The sequence below is a fragment of the Siphateles boraxobius genome, unplaced genomic scaffold, assembly GCF_051911475.1.
Source record: "Siphateles boraxobius isolate OS27281-9 unplaced genomic scaffold, OSU_SipBor_1 41, whole genome shotgun sequence".
In the NCBI taxonomy this organism is placed as follows: Eukaryota; Metazoa; Chordata; class Actinopteri; order Cypriniformes; family Leuciscidae; genus Siphateles; species Siphateles boraxobius.
Genome location: NW_027509042.1, coordinates 28,390,232 through 28,410,181, shown reverse-complemented (window position 1 = coordinate 28,410,181; position 19,950 = coordinate 28,390,232). Strand labels below are relative to the sequence as shown.

At 41.6% G+C, this 19,950-nt stretch overlaps 1 protein-coding gene and 1 long non-coding RNA gene across 4 annotated transcripts in view; both read right to left on the bottom strand.

Annotated features, from left to right (window-relative positions):
• LOC143706822 (uncharacterized) overlaps positions 1 to 19,950 on the bottom strand; it is a 458,129-nt gene that overhangs the window by 277,703 nt on the left and 160,476 nt on the right. The window lies entirely within an intron of this gene.
• The window catches only part of micall1a (MICAL-like 1a), a 59,255-nt gene that overhangs the window by 28,878 nt on the left and 10,427 nt on the right, over positions 1 to 19,950 (bottom strand). For 2 of the 3 annotated variants that reach the window (XM_077199057.1, XM_077199059.1), the window contains exons 5-7: positions 15,448 to 15,596; positions 14,691 to 15,244; positions 14,538 to 14,601 (exon numbers count right to left, since the gene is read on the bottom strand). In XM_077199057.1, the coding sequence (XP_077055172.1) occupies positions 14,538 to 14,601; positions 14,691 to 15,244; positions 15,448 to 15,596 (767 nt within the window). The remainder of the gene's footprint in view (positions 1 to 14,537; positions 14,602 to 14,690; positions 15,245 to 15,447; positions 15,597 to 19,950) is intronic. The other variant, XM_077199058.1, reaches the window with a different exon arrangement.

Genomic DNA, 19,950 nt, shown 5'->3' with positions numbered 1-19,950 from the left:
GAACTGATTAATTGATTGTAATATTAATTCAGCCACATCAAGTTAATCCAATTAACTGACCCAAATATTTATAATGAATAATAACAAGATATTATTGATTATTAATATTTCCAAAAAGCTGAGTTCCTTACATATATGGTGGAGAATTTTAAGGCATCGTATTAAACATTGTATGCAAGCAGACAGTAATCAATCATATGTTGTCCCATAAGTTTTATTAACATCTCATACATGCACGTACAAGTTTCTGAGTAAATCAGCAAAACTATAGCTTGAATATGCCTTCCTACGAATGGCAGAAAGTTCACAAATGCTATAATGCATATTTAAATCGTACGATAAGAAACTCCTGATATTAGCGAAGAAAGCCTAATTTCAGATATAAATCGAGCATAAGCCTTCTCTGACGAAGAAATCTCAGATTAGCCGCGCGCATAAATGGTACCAGAACTAATTAACCTGATATGGACGAAGAAATCTCCATTTTCAGCATTTTTGAATGTGATCTGAGCGATGTTCCTCAATCACCGATTAAGGCCTTATTATGCGTTACGTCATTGTATTCATATTAAACCGCTGAAGCGCTCCTATGAAACAATCGCGTCGAATTAGTGGTATAAATTCTAGCTTAGCTAACTAGTAATTTGCCATTGTCTGTGAAAGAATGGTGCTGTTTTGATTTGTTAAAAAGAGTCACTCACACGCAACGTCGTGTCTAAGCGAGAGACTCAGTGCAAACTGTCAGCACAGCTCGTCCGCTGCTCCGGCCGATCTGTGTTGTTGGTTTGCATTGCGTCCGGAACGCGAGCAGGCGTTCCTATCTAGTTTTTCTGACAACAGCACCAATCTCACAGACCCTCGTGTAAACAAGCGACGGTTGTAGCCAATAGCTCCCTCAATCCTAACTTACACGCATGACTTACAAGTAAAACCCTCTACCTCGAGTGATAGTTTTAGCACCGCCTAAAAACTTAGACACGTTAGAGCGTAAAGTGTAACCTTAAACCAAAGACTATAGATTTTGCGTGATTTGAACTGAGTGATTTGAACACGAGTAATGAGAGTCAAAGCTCTTCGAGGCTTTGAATCAAAGGAGTCAACTGAGTCACAAATGATTCTTTGTTTGAAGCACCCTCGCTGGCGACCCCTGCTGGTCAAAACAGTGGAAGTGTAGCGGAAACTCAAATCAACGGAACACCTTTTACAAACCAATCGCAAAGGTTTTATCAAAAGGTGTAATCAGGTAATGGCAATCCGCGAGCTACCTAATATCGTTTAATATGAGGTGTCTTTCAAGGCATAATATCTTAGTAAACCGTAGGGCTCGTTTTATGAAAGCTTGACTTGAAAGTCAATCAGACCCTTTATCAAATGCGTCATTAAATGTGTACGAATCTATAAAGTGATACGAGATCACATAGAGACCAGATACACAATGGTTCACGAACCGTTGAAATTTAAAACAATTTCGAAACAGCTATGACGCATAACAAAACCCAGTTTAATAAAATCACGTGACCTTAGCAGTGATACACTCCGAATGATTTGAGACGAATGATTCACCCTGGTGTCAGAGCTTCACGAAGCACGTATCATAAGAGGGTTAAACCACCCTCTTCTCTCTCTCTTTCTCTCTCTCGACCCCTTCCTCTTGGTTTCACTTTCAGATTGAAACCCAGATACTTTGGGTTTTTATTTGTGTTTCTTTTATTTTTACTTAAATCTACCCCTATTTTATTTTGTGTATTTACACCTGTTGAGCCTGAATAGTCTTATTCAGTTAAATTGAATTTAATTAAATTGGGAATTTAATTAAATCAATTTGCTTAGTCAAGTTCCCCTCTAGTTACTAGAGCTATGAGAACACACAATGTTTACATACATTTTTTTTAATTTTATTTCAATTTAGTTATTTACGTTTGTTTCAGCCTGAATTCTTATATTCAGCTAAAGAAAAAAAGAAGGGCTTAACTAAATTTGAAATTTAATTAAATTACTTGATACGCTTCCCTTTCCTTTTAGTTTTCTTAGAGCTATAAGGACGTTCTAACTTTACCTTTACCTTATTTTAGATCACTAGTCACTATCCTCATCTTCTCTCTCTCTATAGGATTACAATATCTAGCGACTGTTGTTTCCATAGCGAGTTACACAGGTCATTAATATCCTACTTCCTGTCTGTGTTTTACCCATCCTCACTCCTTAGCACCAAGCTAAGTACATGAAGTACGGCTAAATACAAACGCACAGTAGGCCCCAGACAGAACTGGAAACACTTCCCATTGTTTCTTCTTCTTTTGGACCTTGAGATGTCTGATGTGTCCCTGGTAGCTTAGTCTAACAGCAGCATAACCCATAAGTGACTCCTGTTTACCTATGTCTCCTAGCTAAACCTAAATAGGTAAAACTCTCCTTTCTTCCTCTTCTTTTCTGGTTTCATCCCATTGTTTTATTTTGGTTTTGCTCTATCTGTTACTCTCGTAGCACAACATGTGAGAAGAACCATCAGCATTTTTGAGTAATAGGTTATGACATGTAAGAGCCCAGTCATCAGTCGCTGCTGCTTAAAGCACGTCAACTAAGATACTCAAAACTTTTTTTTTTTGTTGTGTGTGCTCACCAACACTAAATTTTAGCTGCTCCACATAGCCATTCTCCCACACAGATAGCTCACCACCTCTGTAGAAACTTGCATTTGCCTTTGCCATTTCTCTCTCGTGTTCCCACAAGTGTTCCAGTAGGCCTCAGACACCCAGCCCTGCCACCAGGACCACCTGAAGACCCGGCAGAGCAGTGTCATGGACATCCTTCAGCCTGAAGCAGGCAACGACCTGCCACGGCAGAGGAAGGAACAGTTAGGCAACAATGAAAGCAGACGTCTGACACCCAGCCTGAGCCACCAAGAGCTGACCAGCATTATCTTCTCCTTGGCTATGCTCCCGCAGGCCTCAAACAGGAGGTAAATGAACTAACGCTGCCAGCCACAGGACTCCACAGAGAACGAACCCTGCTCAACGGGAGAAGGCACAGGACAGATGCAAGGACCCTGACAGAGCAGAGCAACTGAAAGAGATCATCAGTTTTCAGGCGGACGACAGCTCTGAGCACCTGCAAACCGACGGGTAAAGAACTGTTTCACTCAAAGAACTTAAAGAAATGGTTGAACTCAAAGAGAGCTAAAGCCATCAATGTGCAGCGGAAGTCCGAACACTGACTTAGCGATGCTGTAACATTATTGACGCACTCCATGTGGTCCAAAGAGAGCTGCAACAGTCCAACCCACTGCAAATGGACCACACAAGAAAGATGGACCCGTCTGACCTTCACATTAGCAGCGTAAGCTTCCCCAGCCCTGCACAAAGGGGGGGAGGAGCCAAAGCCCTCGGCTTAACACTTCACCAGACAGTGTCCTGAAAGCCCCTGCAGCTGCAGGAGGAAAAGGTAACTCAGACAATCCCTGAAATGGCACATGAAGTGACACTCAACAATCTCAAGTGAAAGGTCAGAGACATCCCTGCCAATCCACGAGACATTGATTTTCACCTGCAGTCTGCACCTGCAGCCGGTGTGGCACACCGAGACAGACTCCATCTGATCTAGACACATCCAGCCCAGCTGGGCCCTGCCAAAACACCAAGCAGGACAGACCTAGAAGGGCCTGTGCTACCACCACCGACTCCGAACGAGTTTTCTGTGGAACTTACAACGAACCTGTGACGGAGGAGGACACCAGCTTCAAGAAACTTTTCCTCCAAAACCAGTTAGTCACCATATTTTCACCTGCCCCCACGCAATGCCCACTCAGCGATGCGTGACCTGATGCAGAAGGCCTCTAACACAGAAGGCCTCCCCAGAAAAGGTTCCTAAGACCCCATTGATTCTGAACTGCAAAGCCAGAAGGCACACAGCATGAAAACAATGCAAGACTCCGTTAAAAAGTCCCTGGTCAACATAGGCCATAAAACTTTTAAAGTAGATGAAAATGTGTGCTCAAAGAGCAGCAAGACTCTGCATTAGTAAAAGTAGAATTTTACTGATATAAAGAAAATCTTGAATGGACGTGTAAGCCTCACCTGCCAACAGACTATGCATGACTCTTTTGAAACAAACATTTGCTACATGCTGGTTGAATTGGCACTGCTACACATTAGTTTCCATGACAATGAAGGGTTACAGGAAACGCTAGCTCCAAATAGGGCATACCTTGACGCCATAGTGTAGGAAAACCACCTGAGTTTTAAACTACTGTTAACCTACAGGCGTGCATTTGACCATTGCGGTCCAACTGGAACACAACATGCGATACGCATTTTGATCACTGGTTGCTGGCTTGTCTAAATGCAGATAAAACGATAGCGGGAATTGACATCTCTACTGTAAGTGAAAGAGTCTTAGATTTCCAACTGGTATCAGTAAGTTCAGCATTAAAGCGTAAGTCTGTTTGACAAAGGAATCTCATCTCAGCAGCTTGTAAACTGTACCGATATCTATCCTGCTTTGGTTAAAGAAATCCAAATTGCAGTATTGCTAAACCTGTTTCTGACAAAGAAAGCTCAGGACAGTGTTATATATACGTAGACCTGGGTGATGCTCCCCTTTCTACAATGTAAAGGCCTTACAAATTATTGTTAGATTGATGTAATTCACCTAAATTTTTAGCTGCATCCACAAGCAGAGAACTACCTAGTGATCAAAACTGTTCACTCGCTGAAAAGTCAGCATTTATGCATGAGAGGGACGTAACTATATAGGCTTAGACAAGCTTTGACTTACAGCAAATCTATTTCCTTACTCTGTAAACAAATAGAATAAGTTGTGTAAAGTAAAGAGAAGAGTTCCATGAGTAAAATTAGCAAATGCCAAAACACATTAGCATTTTACTGAATGTAACATCAAGTTCTTGAAAGACTTAAAGTATAGGCGCCCCCTTTTAAACCGTTTAAACATTCATAACTCAGTAAAATGTGTAGACATTCTTCAGGTACTGTTGAATTGTTCTGACATGCACTGGTTCCCATGACAATGGCTTGTCACAGGAAGTGCTAACTCGTGACGTCATTTTGTAAACAAACCAGCCTAGGTGGCTAAGCTAACTTAACCTAGCGTCCATCCAGCTTAGGCTAAGCTAAGCTAAGCTAACCTAGCATCAATCCAGCTTAGGCTAAGCTACATAATAACTTCTACAGTTAGCGGTTAGCATCATTTACTTGAAGCCTTAATTACAGCTTTTATGTATACAGCGCAAAGTATTCTAAAATACTTTCTTTAACCCCATTTAGGGTTTCTAATTTTTCTCTTTCCTTACTTTCAATTCTTCTCAGCTGAATTTCACCTTCACTAGTTTAGGCATAGTCCTTGCTGAGCGCTGTAGGCTAAATTTGCAGATGCCCTGTCAATTAAACCCAAGTTTAATTACATGTAAGCTGTGTAGCTAGAGAAGAATTCTTATAGTTATGAGAATTTTCATCAGCATGTTGACTAAACCTTTGGAGGGACACACACGGTGTGGTCTTAAACACGCAACAGCTGTGACCCACTATGGAGTGTTGGTCCAGGCAAATCTAAAGGTTAGTCACTAGTGCTATTGATTACTCTCAATTTCAGATCATTCCGGCTGTTTTGATCACTTACTTAAGTCCTTTTTATTTTTATTTTACTTCGATAATAATAGCAGTCAGCTATTCACTTGTCTATACTGTCATGTATATGATTTATTTCCATTTCTTCTCTTGTTCAAATGTGGTTCCATTTCCCATAGGGCCCAGAAAGGAACCAGAGACACCTTTATTTGTGATTTTGTTTATTTTCAACAAGTGCACTAATTTTTATGACCCTGCAACACAAGTAACTTCAACGATTACTAGGGCATAACTATAGTCCTGAGGATTGATAATAAGCATAATTTGAATAGGAAAGCTGTCCTTTTTCCTCCTATTCTTCACTTCGTCAAGCCGTAGTGAACCACCAGTTAAGTCCAGAGAAATATTTTAGTCATAAGAACCATCTTAAGTCATTTATTTCATCTCGGCTATGCCCTTTCCAGGAAATACTCTCGGAACCACACAAGTCTTAGCCTCCTAACATTCACAGCTAAGATGATAAGGATACAATACACACTTCACTAGCTAGCTACACATGAAATACCTAGCTTTATGCTACATATCTAGCGAACCCATTAAACCGTGGCTCTGAACTTTCTAGGGTCATGCATTAGTCTCTCACCACAGGTGTGCCAAAATGTTGCAGATCCTCTGCTTAACCTGACCTTAACCGGTTAGGAGAACGAAAAGACTGACAAGCCATCGCGAGGAACACTGTTCCACCCATGGCTGCTGACATCCGACCCATGACCCAAGCCAGAGTTACAGCCACACCGGGGTGATCAAGATTCTCATCTCCTTACCCCACCTTATGGGTATAAAACAGAAGGTAAACAACCTCACATAATAGATCACAGCGTCCCACAAGGAGCGGACCTGTGCCCAAAGCATTACAGACCAGCTAGACACTGAGGTTCGAACCAGATTCAATGCAGCTGGACTGAGCATGCCCAGGACCAGCACAGAACTGTCACCATGGCAACAACCCAGGTACCAGCCAAGCCCCTTGGAGAAGCCATGGAGGACAGCACCCTCAACCTGCAAACACCACAGGAAGACCACGGCTGTCAACGACAGCATCCTCTTCCATACCCTTCACACAGGTGTCAATCTGAGGCTCCGCAAGGACAGCTGGACGCACCTGCCTCAGAGTTACTGGAGCCGGTGACACACGCAAAATAGCTCCCTGCACAGGACTCACCCGAGGAGTCCTGTAAGGTACAAGCTTCCGACTCCTTGCCCACCCCAGCTTAGGCAAGCTTGCGTCGGCACCACCATAAGGACAGAACAACACTTCAATCCTTCAGACCTCTCGTGACAGAGAGGCTAACAACCACCTTCTGACCTCCGGCCACCAGCACCATGTCAGCTTGAAAACCTCTCTATGCTACATAGAGGCCTAACCACTTCCTGCAACCACAAGGAAACACCTGCCCCAAAACTAATGAACTTCAGAATGTCCCAACACCTGCTGCCTCAACACCTGCTGCAGAGACCTGGACTTGGCTACTGTCCACATCACCAGCCGTGGAACGACCAACGCTCCAGAAGACACGAGCAACCAGAGGCCACCATGGCCTTCCAGCCTTCTATGACAAGTGTGTGTCCGATCTCTCTGCACTTCCAACTTCGCTCGTGGTTGTCCTTGAGGGGGGACAACAACGATCGAGAGGGGGGATCTGTAGGGTATGGACCAATCAGACACATACTATTTATTCATTATATACAAAGGTTTATGAAACTCCTCACACAGCCCAAATGAACAAACACAAGTGAAAGAAACAGTGTCATGTTACAGGGCATGATAAGGAGATTTTACGACCTCCGAGGAATGTGGCCACATACTCAAGAGAGAGACTATGAAACAGAAACCCTCTTTAAAACAGACTTTGCTGCGTTAATCATAGACTAACTGATCTATAAATGAACATGCATAAAACTGTGAAAGAAACAGTGTAAATGGTTTACTGTCTCGTGTACTATTAGGTATATATTATGGTATGTATCCTGGTATACAACCAACTAACGATCAATGTAATCTCACCTGTATAATGCCTCCTACCTAAATAATCCTCATTTAATGACTCACACTTTGATGTACATCACCTTCTTCTAGAATGCAGTGTGGATGTGTTATAGCTATTTTAGCATTAATGAAGGTATAATCATATTATGGGACAAAGATCCGTAAATCAACTAAGAGCCACTTTCCCTCTCAGACATGTCCCCTTTCTGATTGGTCGAGTTCAACCCTTAGGGGAGGATCTTCTCCAGGCCTTATTAGAGACAGTCCACATGTGACCTCTCTCTCTTAGTTCTTTCATCCAGCCGGAACACTGTTCTGGTGTTACTGGGGAACCCCCTCCCCCTCCACGGGGGCCCCAGGGCCCAGCAGGCCTCGATTCCAACCAGATATGGGCTCAGGCAGGAGAGAGATGACTCTCTCACAAAGAACCAAGGACAATCTCAAGAGCTTAGGAACAAAGACTCCAACCAACAACGACTCCAATCACCCATCCTTCCGACTTCCTCACTTCTCCTGGGTGCTCGGCGTGGCCTCAACAGAGTCCCAGGCCTTCACCAAACCAGTCATGCGTTCCTGGAGAAAGAGAACGCTCAACCAACTTCCACTTGACACTGCCGTAACCATCAACGACTCCAATTTTCAACAACTTCAAGAATTGTTCCCATTACAAATGCAAGTATTCAATTCAATGAAATGTGAAAATGAAATTCTGATGGTTCTTCTCATAGACCCTCTTCCGGTTTCCAATTTCATCCTATCACTAACCTATTTATGTATTCATGTGTGTATGTTGTTTAGTTTATTTTAGTGCTGTCAAACGATTAAAATATTTAATCGCGATTAATCGCATTAATGCCATAGTTAACTCGCGATTAATCGCACATTTTTATCTATTCTAAATGTCCCTTGATTTCTATTTGTCTCATTATTTTTTCTAATTTTAATGCTCTTATCAACATGGAAAAGTGGATCAGCAGTAAGTTTGTTCTTAGCTGTGGTATCCATGTGCTTCTGTCTGAAGTCATCCATTGTAGAGCTTAGATCGGGCCCAAAAAATCAAGCCTGACCCGAGCCCGTGCGCATTGTGTCCGAGCCCGGCCCGACACATAAACTGTAATTATGAGCCCGAGCCCGATTTAAACCCGTCCATTTTTTTCATACGTGGGTCGTTATAACTGACGTTCTCAACTATTTTCTATGTTACTTTCTCCCGCCCGCAACATTTTTGTCCCGCTCCCGCCCGCAAATACACTCTTTTTTTTGTAGGCTACCTCCAAATACTTTCGCCTACGTGTCGCCACCATACACATCAGCATAAATGCTCCTGATAAATTATTTGTTATTAAAGCATTAACACACAAACCACTGTTATAAAATAAAAGCAAGCAGGCTACTGAGTGCATGGTTTGGCATGACTGAATGCGCGCAAAGTGCGCTCCCTTAATAATTCCTAAAAAGCTGACATCAGTTCATCGCAATCTCACACATCTGTTATTATCAGTGAAGCTGACTGCACAATGCATCTTTCATAATATATACACTTTGTTTGTTATAATTTGAGGATTTGCCAGCTTACAGAATTCAGCACTGAACAAAAAGTCTGTTTTGAGCGGTGAGGGGAGTCTATTTTAAATGCTTCTGATTGGCCATTGCGTTCAAGAAATCAACACATATGTCTGTGATTGGCTACATCCCTCAACGCTGCAAACATGTTATAAAAAGAAACTCTGGCCTGTAAATCGTTTCTATTTTGTTTTAGTTGTTCTTGTTGCTTTTCTGCAACATATGAATAAAAATTTATTAGTTTTTATGTTTTATTCATAGATATTTCTAGTTTGCGGGAGTCCCGCGAATCGTTTTATTCTCCCGTATCCGCACACAGAGTGAGTGCATTACCGCTCGAGCCCGCCCTCGCACTCGGCCATCAAATCTAGTCCCGCGCCGCACTCTATTGCGTTGAGAGTGCACGTCTCTAGATCGGCGTCTCGCGCTCGCGCCATCCACTCAAAACGTACCGTTAGCCTACTACTCTTTGGCCGGCGCGTAAGCCCAAACAAGTACGTGCGGCGTGCCTGTTGTTTTGTTTCCGGTCTAGCTATCCGGTGTGATGTTGTAGTTTTTCTAACGTTACTAGTTGTTGCAACAGCATGTGAAAAAAATACAAAGTTTGCTAGGCCAAAAAGAGCGTTAATCTCGCGATAAAAAAATTGACGCCGTGAAAATGTGTTTGCGTTAACGCCGTTAATAACGCGTTTAACGCACAGCACTAGTTTATTTATATTCATATAAATATCTATATTTAGTTAATAAAACTTGTACATAATATGTATTTGGTTCTGTTTTGTTTGCAATACAAGTCACTTTACGATCACGGTTTTTGCTACTGGCTCAAAGTACTGTACAGGCGAAGAAATAATTATTCTTCGGTGGCCATGGAAGATACCCTTTATTAGAATAAATTAATAATCAAAAGAGTTCGTTGGAAGAACTGATTAATTGATTGTAATATTAATTCAGCCACATCAAGTTAATCCAATTAACTGACCCAAATATTTATAATTAATAATAACAATATATTATTGATTATTAATATTTCCAAAAAGCTGAGTTCCTTACATAGTTATGTGTAAATGCATAGATAAACAGCACTTTGTCATAAAGCATTTCATGATCTAGACTGACAAAAATATTAATAATAATTAATAACATACTAGTTGGAAAATGCAATGATGTATATGCTGTTTTGTTTGTTACTTTCCTGATGTTATAGGCTATTCCAGCTAATATTATGCAGTGAATTAATATTACCCATGAATTATTCCTCACTCTTAGTTTAAACCTATTAAACGGCACATAAACCTTCTAAAACTGTTTAAAATGAATTACATTTCTGCAAAGGTGATATGACTCCCCTGTCAATTATTTTTTCCATATGAAAACATTAGACTTTTAACATTTATTTTGCCTATTGTTAACATTGTTGCTTCTGATGCTTATAAATGATATGTATAATTTAGATATAAATTATATAATGTAATAATATAAATGTTTTTATTGTAATTTGATTAGTTTACCATTTATGCAAACAAATAAACATATCCAAATATGTTAGAATAGTTTTTGTGCTTTATTTTTTACCTCAAAGCTTTTATTTTTAAACAAAGACACTTAGTAACAGTGCACTTTATTTTTTAGACTCAGACCCCTCTATTTATTTGTGTATAAATATAAAGGTTTTTTTTTTTGTATGCAAGGAGGGAGTGATTGTTATAAATAAAATGGTTTGTTCAGTTCATTTGTGTTGTAATAATTGTGCCGAAAACAGAAGTATAACAGTAAATAAATATCGGTTCTGCATATCGGTTATCGGGCACATACACATGCAAATAATCTGTATCGGTATCGGTTATAAAAAATCAATATCGGTCGATCACTAGTAAAAATATTTTTTTGCAAATGAAAATGTGAAAAAAAATGAAAATAGAGCAGTGTTGCGGTAATGACATCATGTGTCGGTAGGTAGTGTGGTTGCCCAGTCTGTCAGCAATGTGCTCAAGTGCTAATTTCTGTTTCCACAGAAACTAGACTTGTTTGTGTTCGATAAAATTTCATTATAAAAGCTTTTTTTCATTGTTGCGGTGAGGACTCAAAAGTGTGGGACAGGCACATTTAGTTAAAAAAATCATAAAAATGATCAGTAAATAATACAAAGAATTTTGAGATGCTGTAAATGAATCTGTATATTAAACAATTCCATTTGAAATAATGTCAAATTGTAATTAAATTAGCTTATTTTATGTATCTCAACATTGAGACCAGAGGTGTGGGACGTTAGCAAAAATGGTGTTTTGAGCTATAAATGCATCATAATATTATATTTAATCACATTAATCAGTAATTATATTTTTTGTCAAGGTGTGTAATGGCACTGTGAATATATTTATGAAACATCAAATGACAAATTTTAACATAAATCCAAAATTTCACTGCTGGGATTTAAAAGTGCCCGTAGTTGCAGAAACACCCAAATGCGTCTGCTAACTGAATAATATAATATAATATAATATAATATAATATAATATAATATAATATAATATAATATAATATAATATAATATAATATAATATAATATAATAATATAATATAGCCGAAAGTCCAATAAAGCTGTTCTCATTACCTATATTATTTTTGTCAGAAAATAGAACAAGTAGCTATGATATAGTGAATGACAAATTTTTTTATATGTAAAATTATCTGAATTGAGAGCGTTCGGGAACTGGGTGAAAGCTCTGTGATAGTGAGTTTAAAAAGTGATAAGCACAAAAAAAGAAATGAAATGAAAATGGTCAAACAAAACTCTTTAAATATATAAAAAGAAAAGCAGATAAATGAAAATTCCGTAGAAAAACAAAAAAACTGGCGTGCGCTCAACACATGAATGTGCTGCTGCTCGTCTCAGCCATTCACTGAACAAGTTAGACGCAGAGGGTGACGGCAGGGAGAAAGCAAGAGCTCACGCTCACAGAACAGTACTGGCAACATCTGGAGGTTACTAAGGTTTGTCTAAACAGTCGCTAGATTTGTCGCTAGTCGCTTTTTTGAAAAAAATGTCGCTAAAGGGGTCTGAAAAGTTGGCAACACTGCCTAGTCTGCCAGTTGATCTTATAACGTTACAGATAGCTGAGGCTGCCGCTGCTTGGCTGAAGAGGCGCGTCCACCGGCCGGCTCAGGCTCACACAAAGCCCGCCCTTTTACCCATATATGGATTGGCCAGACGGTGGGCAGGGTTAGGATTTCCCAAAATTTTCAAAGATGGCGCCACCCATACCCCCCATAAACGGCCTCAAAACCGTTATTCAGAAAGTCTATGGGTGACGTCACAGACGCTTTGTCCATTTTTTTTTAAGTCTATGCTTCTTCCTCAGTTCCGCACAGCAGAATAAGAGTCCTTCGCTGCAGCAGCTGATGTGCGGATTCTTAACGCGTTTATTGCAACTACATTTCATCTCTTTCTCATTAAACAACCAGACTAACGAATGGCTCGACACAACCCGTACCGGGCAAGAGTCTAGACAGGGCTTTCTTCTGTATAGACCAGCAGTTCTCAAGTGCCAGTTGGTCCGTGAAATAATTTGCTATTTTATATTTTCCGGACTGTAAATTCACGTTTTTATCATGAATCACGCTGTGATTTATTCCTAAGTGACTTAGCCCTATATAATGCATTTTACTTCAAATAATCTAAATGTTGAGATGCGCCAAGAAAGGCTATTTAGATTTTGGTTCATTTTTGGTGTGCGCCAGAAAGATGTTCAAGGAGACCGAGACGCGCATCATGTTGTTTTCTTTATTTTTCAAAGTCATATGACATTTTGTTGTAATTTTGAATGTACATAAATAAAAATATATATTTTACTGTTTCGAATGACAGAGTATTGAATGACAGAGTATTAAAAGTTATTTCCCCTGCTGAAGAACAAGTCCACGTAATGGCGCCGCATTGCTAGCTTGACATCGTAGCCTGCCTGTTCATTATTAAAATAAAACAGTCAACCAATCATATAAAAAGTTATTCTGCTTAATTTAATTGTCTGTTATATACAATATTAAAGGTTGTGCCGTCAGTCACTACCTACTTGCTGTAATTCCAAACTAATTTCCCTTACTGTGAAGATACTGATTTATAAGGATAGAGGACCCCCATGAAAACGAGATGTTTCATCTCATGGGGCTGATCCTCTAATGAATGTTCATAAATAAATAAATAAATAAACAAATAAATAAGGGACTTGACTAAAGTAGGAAACCTTCTTTACATTAATAACACCGCTAGAAATTTTAGCATCCAAATTCCAAATGTTACATTGCAAATATGGAAACGTTGGACCGAAAGAGAGATGCGCGAACCCAACGTCGCTACAGTTTCAGTTTTCGATTAAAATAAATTCCTTTAGGCTTGGAGTTTAAAATACGCTAAATGTTGTTTGTAATAAAGGGGACACTAGGCTATTTTTATAGGCTATGTATATTTTTATTATACATGGCTAACGTTACTTATTTTTCATTCTTGTTGTTTTCAGAATAGCATTAATTTAAGGATTTTAAATAGGCTAGAGTAAAGGGAAGTAAAATACGCATAGCCTATATGTTATAAATATTGTTTATAATGTTAATGTTCTATTTTATTTAACGGTCTTTTACACCCTTTCTGAATAGGCTAATAATAAAATGCGTTTTTTTCAATGATGTGATGTGATTTTTCTACCTCAGAACGAAAAAAGAAAAATCAAGCTGAATTCTTGGTTTTCTGTTTTTGTTTTGGAAAAAAAGAAGGGGAAAAAAAACGAAAAAGGAAATGTTTTCTAATTGTCTACTTTCAGTATTAAATAAAAAAACGACTGAACAAATGACACACGGATTGTTTTAATTCAGTCAGCTGTCCTTTGTCATGTGAAGCAGGGAAAAAAAAGTTTTTTTTTATTTAAACTGTTTTAATAAATATTTTTTTGACTGAAACCCTTCAATCTGTGAATGTGTCATTAATGTATTAATTTCTCATTAATTTTGTGTAACAGTGGTTTGATCTATTTCCAGGGGAAACTGAAATTCATTCAATATCTATGTATATATATTTTTTTGTTGACAAGTTTTGACTTGTCAAGGCACCCAAAAAATTTAAATTTACATTTATTAAAAACCAAAATTTAATTTGGGGCAGCCACCGTTGCAAATGATTCAAGTAATGATTTCAGAAAATTCAGCAGAAAAGACAACTGTTTATCCCGCCCCTCGGATTGAGGCATGCCAATGGTGAGTTCCCAGACCTAACATCTTGATGTGGGTCTGGCTTGCCAGGCTAGTAGTGTACATGAAATGGAAACGAAATCTTACCGGACCAGGAATTATCTTACCGAACAGGTGAGTGCAATCTTTCTTTTGGCACAGGAACTTGAGGAATTGGAGTGTCAGCATTTTCTAAAGACACAATTAACAGATAGGTAAAAACATTTTTCACATGTAAAACATGTAAATAACTTTATTTTATGTTAGACATTTTTACTCACCATTGACATAAGGACTTTCAGAGTGTCTGGGTGGGCGTAGCCTCTGGATAGGGCGAGGAGCAGGGGTGGGCTCAAATACCCGTCTAGGCGCTGGTACTGGTCGACCCTCTGCTGCTGTACCCTTCACTTTGGTTGTTGGCCCATCGCCATTGGCCACATTAGCGGATAGCTTTTGGTCTTCTTGTTGTGTGTCCTGATCCTCCTCTTCAGAATCATCAAAAGGATTTGGTGGACTAGCAGAACGAGGTTCTATCTCGACATTTGACCTGCTATCTGGCTGCTCTCTTATTGCTTCTTCTATTTCATTTATTTCTTTTTCTTCTCTCACTGGGGTGATCTCAACATCGCTGTGTGATGCTTTAGATTCTAAACTCTTACTGTGTGGATCTTTTGGGCTTGTTGAGGTTAATGTGACTAGTCGATTACTTGTATCTGAATGACCATTCTTATTGGTGGAGACAGAGCTAGTGAAGTGGTGTGTGCAAACTAATGATCCAGGATCTTCTGTGAACTTGTAAGAACCAGGCAGTAAAGTTCTGCTGCATTCCCTACATCTGAAACGAAAGCAGAAATTCTCATTCAAAAAAGTGATGACAGCAGAAGGAATGTTCCAAAGGAATTTTTGTTCCAAAAATGCAAATTCAGAACATTATTCTGAGATGAAATCTGGACTGCATTACACCAATAGACAGAAAATAAACAAAAGAAACAACTTTTCGTCTGATGCCGATATTATGCTAGGTGGTCCGCCAGTCACCTGAAGCAGTTCCGATGATAAAGTTTGCCATCAACGAGGATCCTCTGAATCAGGTGAACATGCTTTCCACAGACGGAACAGGTGCTGCTCAGAGAACTGCGTTTTGATTGGCTATCTGCACCCGACTGCGCAGCAGCAAGGACCAGGACCTGGATGGAAGATAGAAAGGTAAGAGAGATAGGTATAATCCAATGATGTTCATTTGAGATCATATTGCATATTTCTCTCCACTTTGTTAATACATTGTACTGTATTAATATGTATATAGAACCAACAAAATACATTTTGGTATTATAAAATTGGTAAAAATTGTCTCAAGCAAACAAAAGACAGGATGACAATAACAGCTGCTTATCTCACACAGATGAGATTATTTTACTGACCAACCTATTTTACTAGCTAGGAACTTGGTCAAAGACAGACAGAGAAAATAAAGAATGAGAGAGGCAAATTAGTGGCCAAAAGTGATGTCCAGCCTAGGAAATTTGACACATCCTTTTAATCAAATATAATTGAAAAATTGTTAAAGAATTTGTAAGCATACTGCTGTCACGATCTAATTTACAAAAAGTGGAGAAGAGGACTCAAGTGCAGTTAAAGGATATTTATTAACAAATGAAAACAAAAACACAAAGCAAAAACCCACAAGGGGGAAAACATAATCAATGAAACATAAAACAGAACTGAACTAGAATGACAAACACTGACCAAGAACATGAAGACCATCACAAGGAACAGGGGTAACATAAGACAAAGATCCGACCAAGACAGCAAACAAGAAGAGACTTAAATAGGGAACAAATCAAGAGGGAACAGGTGGAAGAACTCAAACACTAATCAGGTAACGAGGGGGAGGGATCAAACAATGACAAGAGCACATGGCCCAACATAACAAAGACACCCATGTGCAATACGAGACAGGACAGACACGTGACATTACCCCCTCCCTACGGAGCGGCTACCAGACGCTCCATCAGGTGGGACGGGAGGGACAGACCAGGGCGGGACGGGAGGGACAAGGCGCTTAGTCCTGAGAGTCCAAGGCGGAACACAAAGTCCATCGGGCGGTCAGGACGAAACACAAAGTCCATCGGGCGGCCAGGGCGGTGAAGACCCCTCGGGCGGCCAGGGCGGTGAAGACCCCTCGGGCGGCCAGGGCGGTGAAGACCCCTCGGGCGGCCAGGGCGGTGAAGACCCCTCGGGCGGCCAGGGCGGTGAAGACCCCTCGGGCGGCCAGGGCGGTGAAGACCCCTCGGGCGGCCAGGGCGGTGAAGACCCCTCGGGCGGCCAGGGCGGTGAAGACCCCTCGGGCGGCCAGGGCGGTGAAGACCCCTCGGGCGGCCAGGGCGGTGAAGACCCCTCGGGCGGCCAGGGCGGTGAAGACCCCTCGGGCGGCCAGGGCGGTGAAGACCCCTCGGGCGGCCAGGGCGGTGAAGACCCCTCGGGCGGCCAGGGCGGTGAAGACCCCTCGGGCGGCCAGGGCGGTGAAGACCCCTCGGGCGGCCAGGGCGGTGAAGACCCCTCGGGCGGCCAGGGCGGTGAAGACCCCTCGGGCGGCCGTGGCGGAGCAGACCCCTCGGGCGGCCGTGGCGGTGAGAACCCTTCGGGCGGCCGTGGCGGTGAGAACCCTTCGGGCGGCCGTGGCGGTGAGAACCCTTCGGGCGGCCGTGGCGGTGAGAACCCTTCTGGCGGCCGTGGCGGTGAGAACCCTTCGGGCGGCCGTGGTGGTGACTCCGGCTCAGGAACCGCGGACACCGGCTCAGGAACAGCCACAAGAACTGAAACAGTTACAAGAACAGACACAAACACAGACACAAACACTGGGTCCGGAACCGACATGGGCTCCAGCTCTGAAACAGGCACTGGCTCTGCCTCCGGCTCAGGAACAGGCACTGGCTCTGCCTCCGGCTCTGGAACAGGCACTGGCTCTGCTTCTGGGACCGGAACAGCAGAGACTGGCATCTCCAAGATCCGAGCCAGACGCTCCAGATAGTCCGTCACAACCTTGGTGGTCACGCCGATGGGGATTTCTGGCTCTGTCCCAGACTGAACAGACGGAACGTGATCAGTCTCTCGCTGGGCAGACGGGACGTGAACCGTCTCTCGCTGGGCAGACGGGACGTGAACAGTCTCTCGCTGGGCAGACGGGACGTGAACAGTCTCTCGCTGGGCAGACGGGACGTGAACAGTCTCTCGCTGGGCAGACGGGACGTGAACGGTCTCTCGCTGGGCAGACGGGACGTGGGCAGACGGGACGTGAACAGTCTCTCGCTGGGCAGACGGGACGTGGGCAGACGGGACGTGAACAGTCTCTCGCTGGGCAGACGGGACGTGAACAGTCGCTCGCTGGGCAGACGGGACGTGAACAGTCGCTCGCTGGGCAGACGGGACGTGAACAGTCTCTCGCTGGGCAGACGGGACGTGAACAGTCTCTCGCTGGGCAGACGGGACGTGAACAGTCTCTCGCTGGGCAGACGGGACGTGAACAGTCTCTCGCTGGGCAGACGGGACGTGAACAGTCTCTCGCTGGGCAGACGGGACGTGAACAGTCTCTCGCTGGGCAGACGGGACGTGAACAGTCTCTCGCTGGGCAGACGGGACGTGAACAGTCTCTCGCTGGGCAGACGGGACGTGAACAGTCTCTCGCTGGGCAGACGGGACGTGAACCGTCTCTCGCTGGGCAGACGGGACGTGAACCGTCTCTCGCTGGGCAGACGGGACGTGAACCGTCTCTCGCTGGGCAGACGGGACGTGAACAGTCTCTCGCTGGGCAGACGGAACTTTCACAGTCTCTCGCTGGGCAGACGGGCATTTCCCCCTCCTTCTCCGTCCGTGACGGCGAGAAGTAGGTCCAGAGCTGTCCCTACAGATGGACGAAAATTGGGTTGACCCAAATGTGGCGATGGTGTAGTCCGGGCAATCCAAGTAATCGTCGTCCATATAATTATCATCCGGATTCACCCAGTCAAACTCCTCGTCCTCCATGCTGCTGAGTCCACAAGTGGTCGGATCTTTCTGTCACGATCCAATTTACAAAAAGTGGAGAAGAGGACTCAAGTGCAGTTAAAGGATATTTATTAACAAATGAAAACAAAAACACAAAGCAAAAACCCACAAGGGGGAAAACATAATCAATGAAACATAAAACAGAACTGAACTAGAATGACAAACACTGACCAAGAACACGAAGACCATCACAAGGAACAGGGGTAACATAAGACAAAGATCCGACCAAGACAGCAAACAAGAAGAGACTTAAATAGGGAACAAATCAAGCGGGAACAGGTGGAAGAACTCAAACACTAATCAGGTAACGAGGGGGAGGGATCAAACAATGACAAGAGCACATGGCCCAACATAACAAAGACACCCATGTGCAATACGAGACAGGACAGACACGTGACAACTGCGCAGTTGTTCTTGGAGTGATGGAGTGAATTGTTTTATTTGTGATAACACAATGAGACATGCCGAATTGTGTGAACATATTTTTTGGCCAGGCTGTCATAGAAAGAAGTTATGAACACATACAAAAACAAGAGAGAACAAACTAAATATTAATAACTTATTATGTTATCTTAAATTAGTGTTCTGGGGCCTGTTTCAATAAGGAGGTTCAACCAACTCTGAGTTAAAACTTGTACTCTGAGTTGACTTACCCTGAGATGGGAAACTCTGAGTTTTCGGTTTCAGAACAGCTTAATTAAGGTAGCTCATTCAACTCAGAGTAGGTTGACTCTGAGTTAAGCGCGTGCACCACAACTATAAAAAGCCATTATCAATGGAGCGCAGATATTATATGAGTAACCATGGCAACAGCATCAAACAAAAAGAGTAATTACTGTTATACAGTGTTGGGTGTAATTAATTACCAAGTAATTTAAATATTGTAATTTAATTAAATGGATTACTCTTAATTCCTCTGTAATTTAAAATAAAATCTGATGTAATTACATTAAATAGGCTACTGCATAGACCATAGAACAAATCTGTATAAAACAATAGTTGATTTAACATACATTTTTAAAAGGTATATTTTTAATGAAACCTTCTCCCTCTACACATTTTAGTAAATTCCAGAATAATTCATGCAATTGTAAATTGATAATTTGAAAGCATTAAAAGTGCAGTTTCTTGTCTCTCCTTGTATTGTGGTGGTTGTGGTAAGTGGTTGAGGTTGATATGGGATTTATATAAAGTAATAAGTAATAAGTACACCAATACATTCTAGAGATGGTAATTATTACATTAATCTTTTATTAATTTTAATTTTAAAAAAAATAAAATAAAAAAAATAAAAATAATCTAATTACACTGTTGAAGATGTCATTTGTAGTTAGTAATTAATAACTATTTTAGAGTAACTTACCCAACTGTTATAATATCAGAGGGGAAACTGGAAGAACAGTATGTTATTAAACCTCATTTTAATTTTAATGTAGGCTAGGTCATTAAAAGAATGTGGCAGCAGCTGAAAATGAAATATAAAAACATAATTCAATT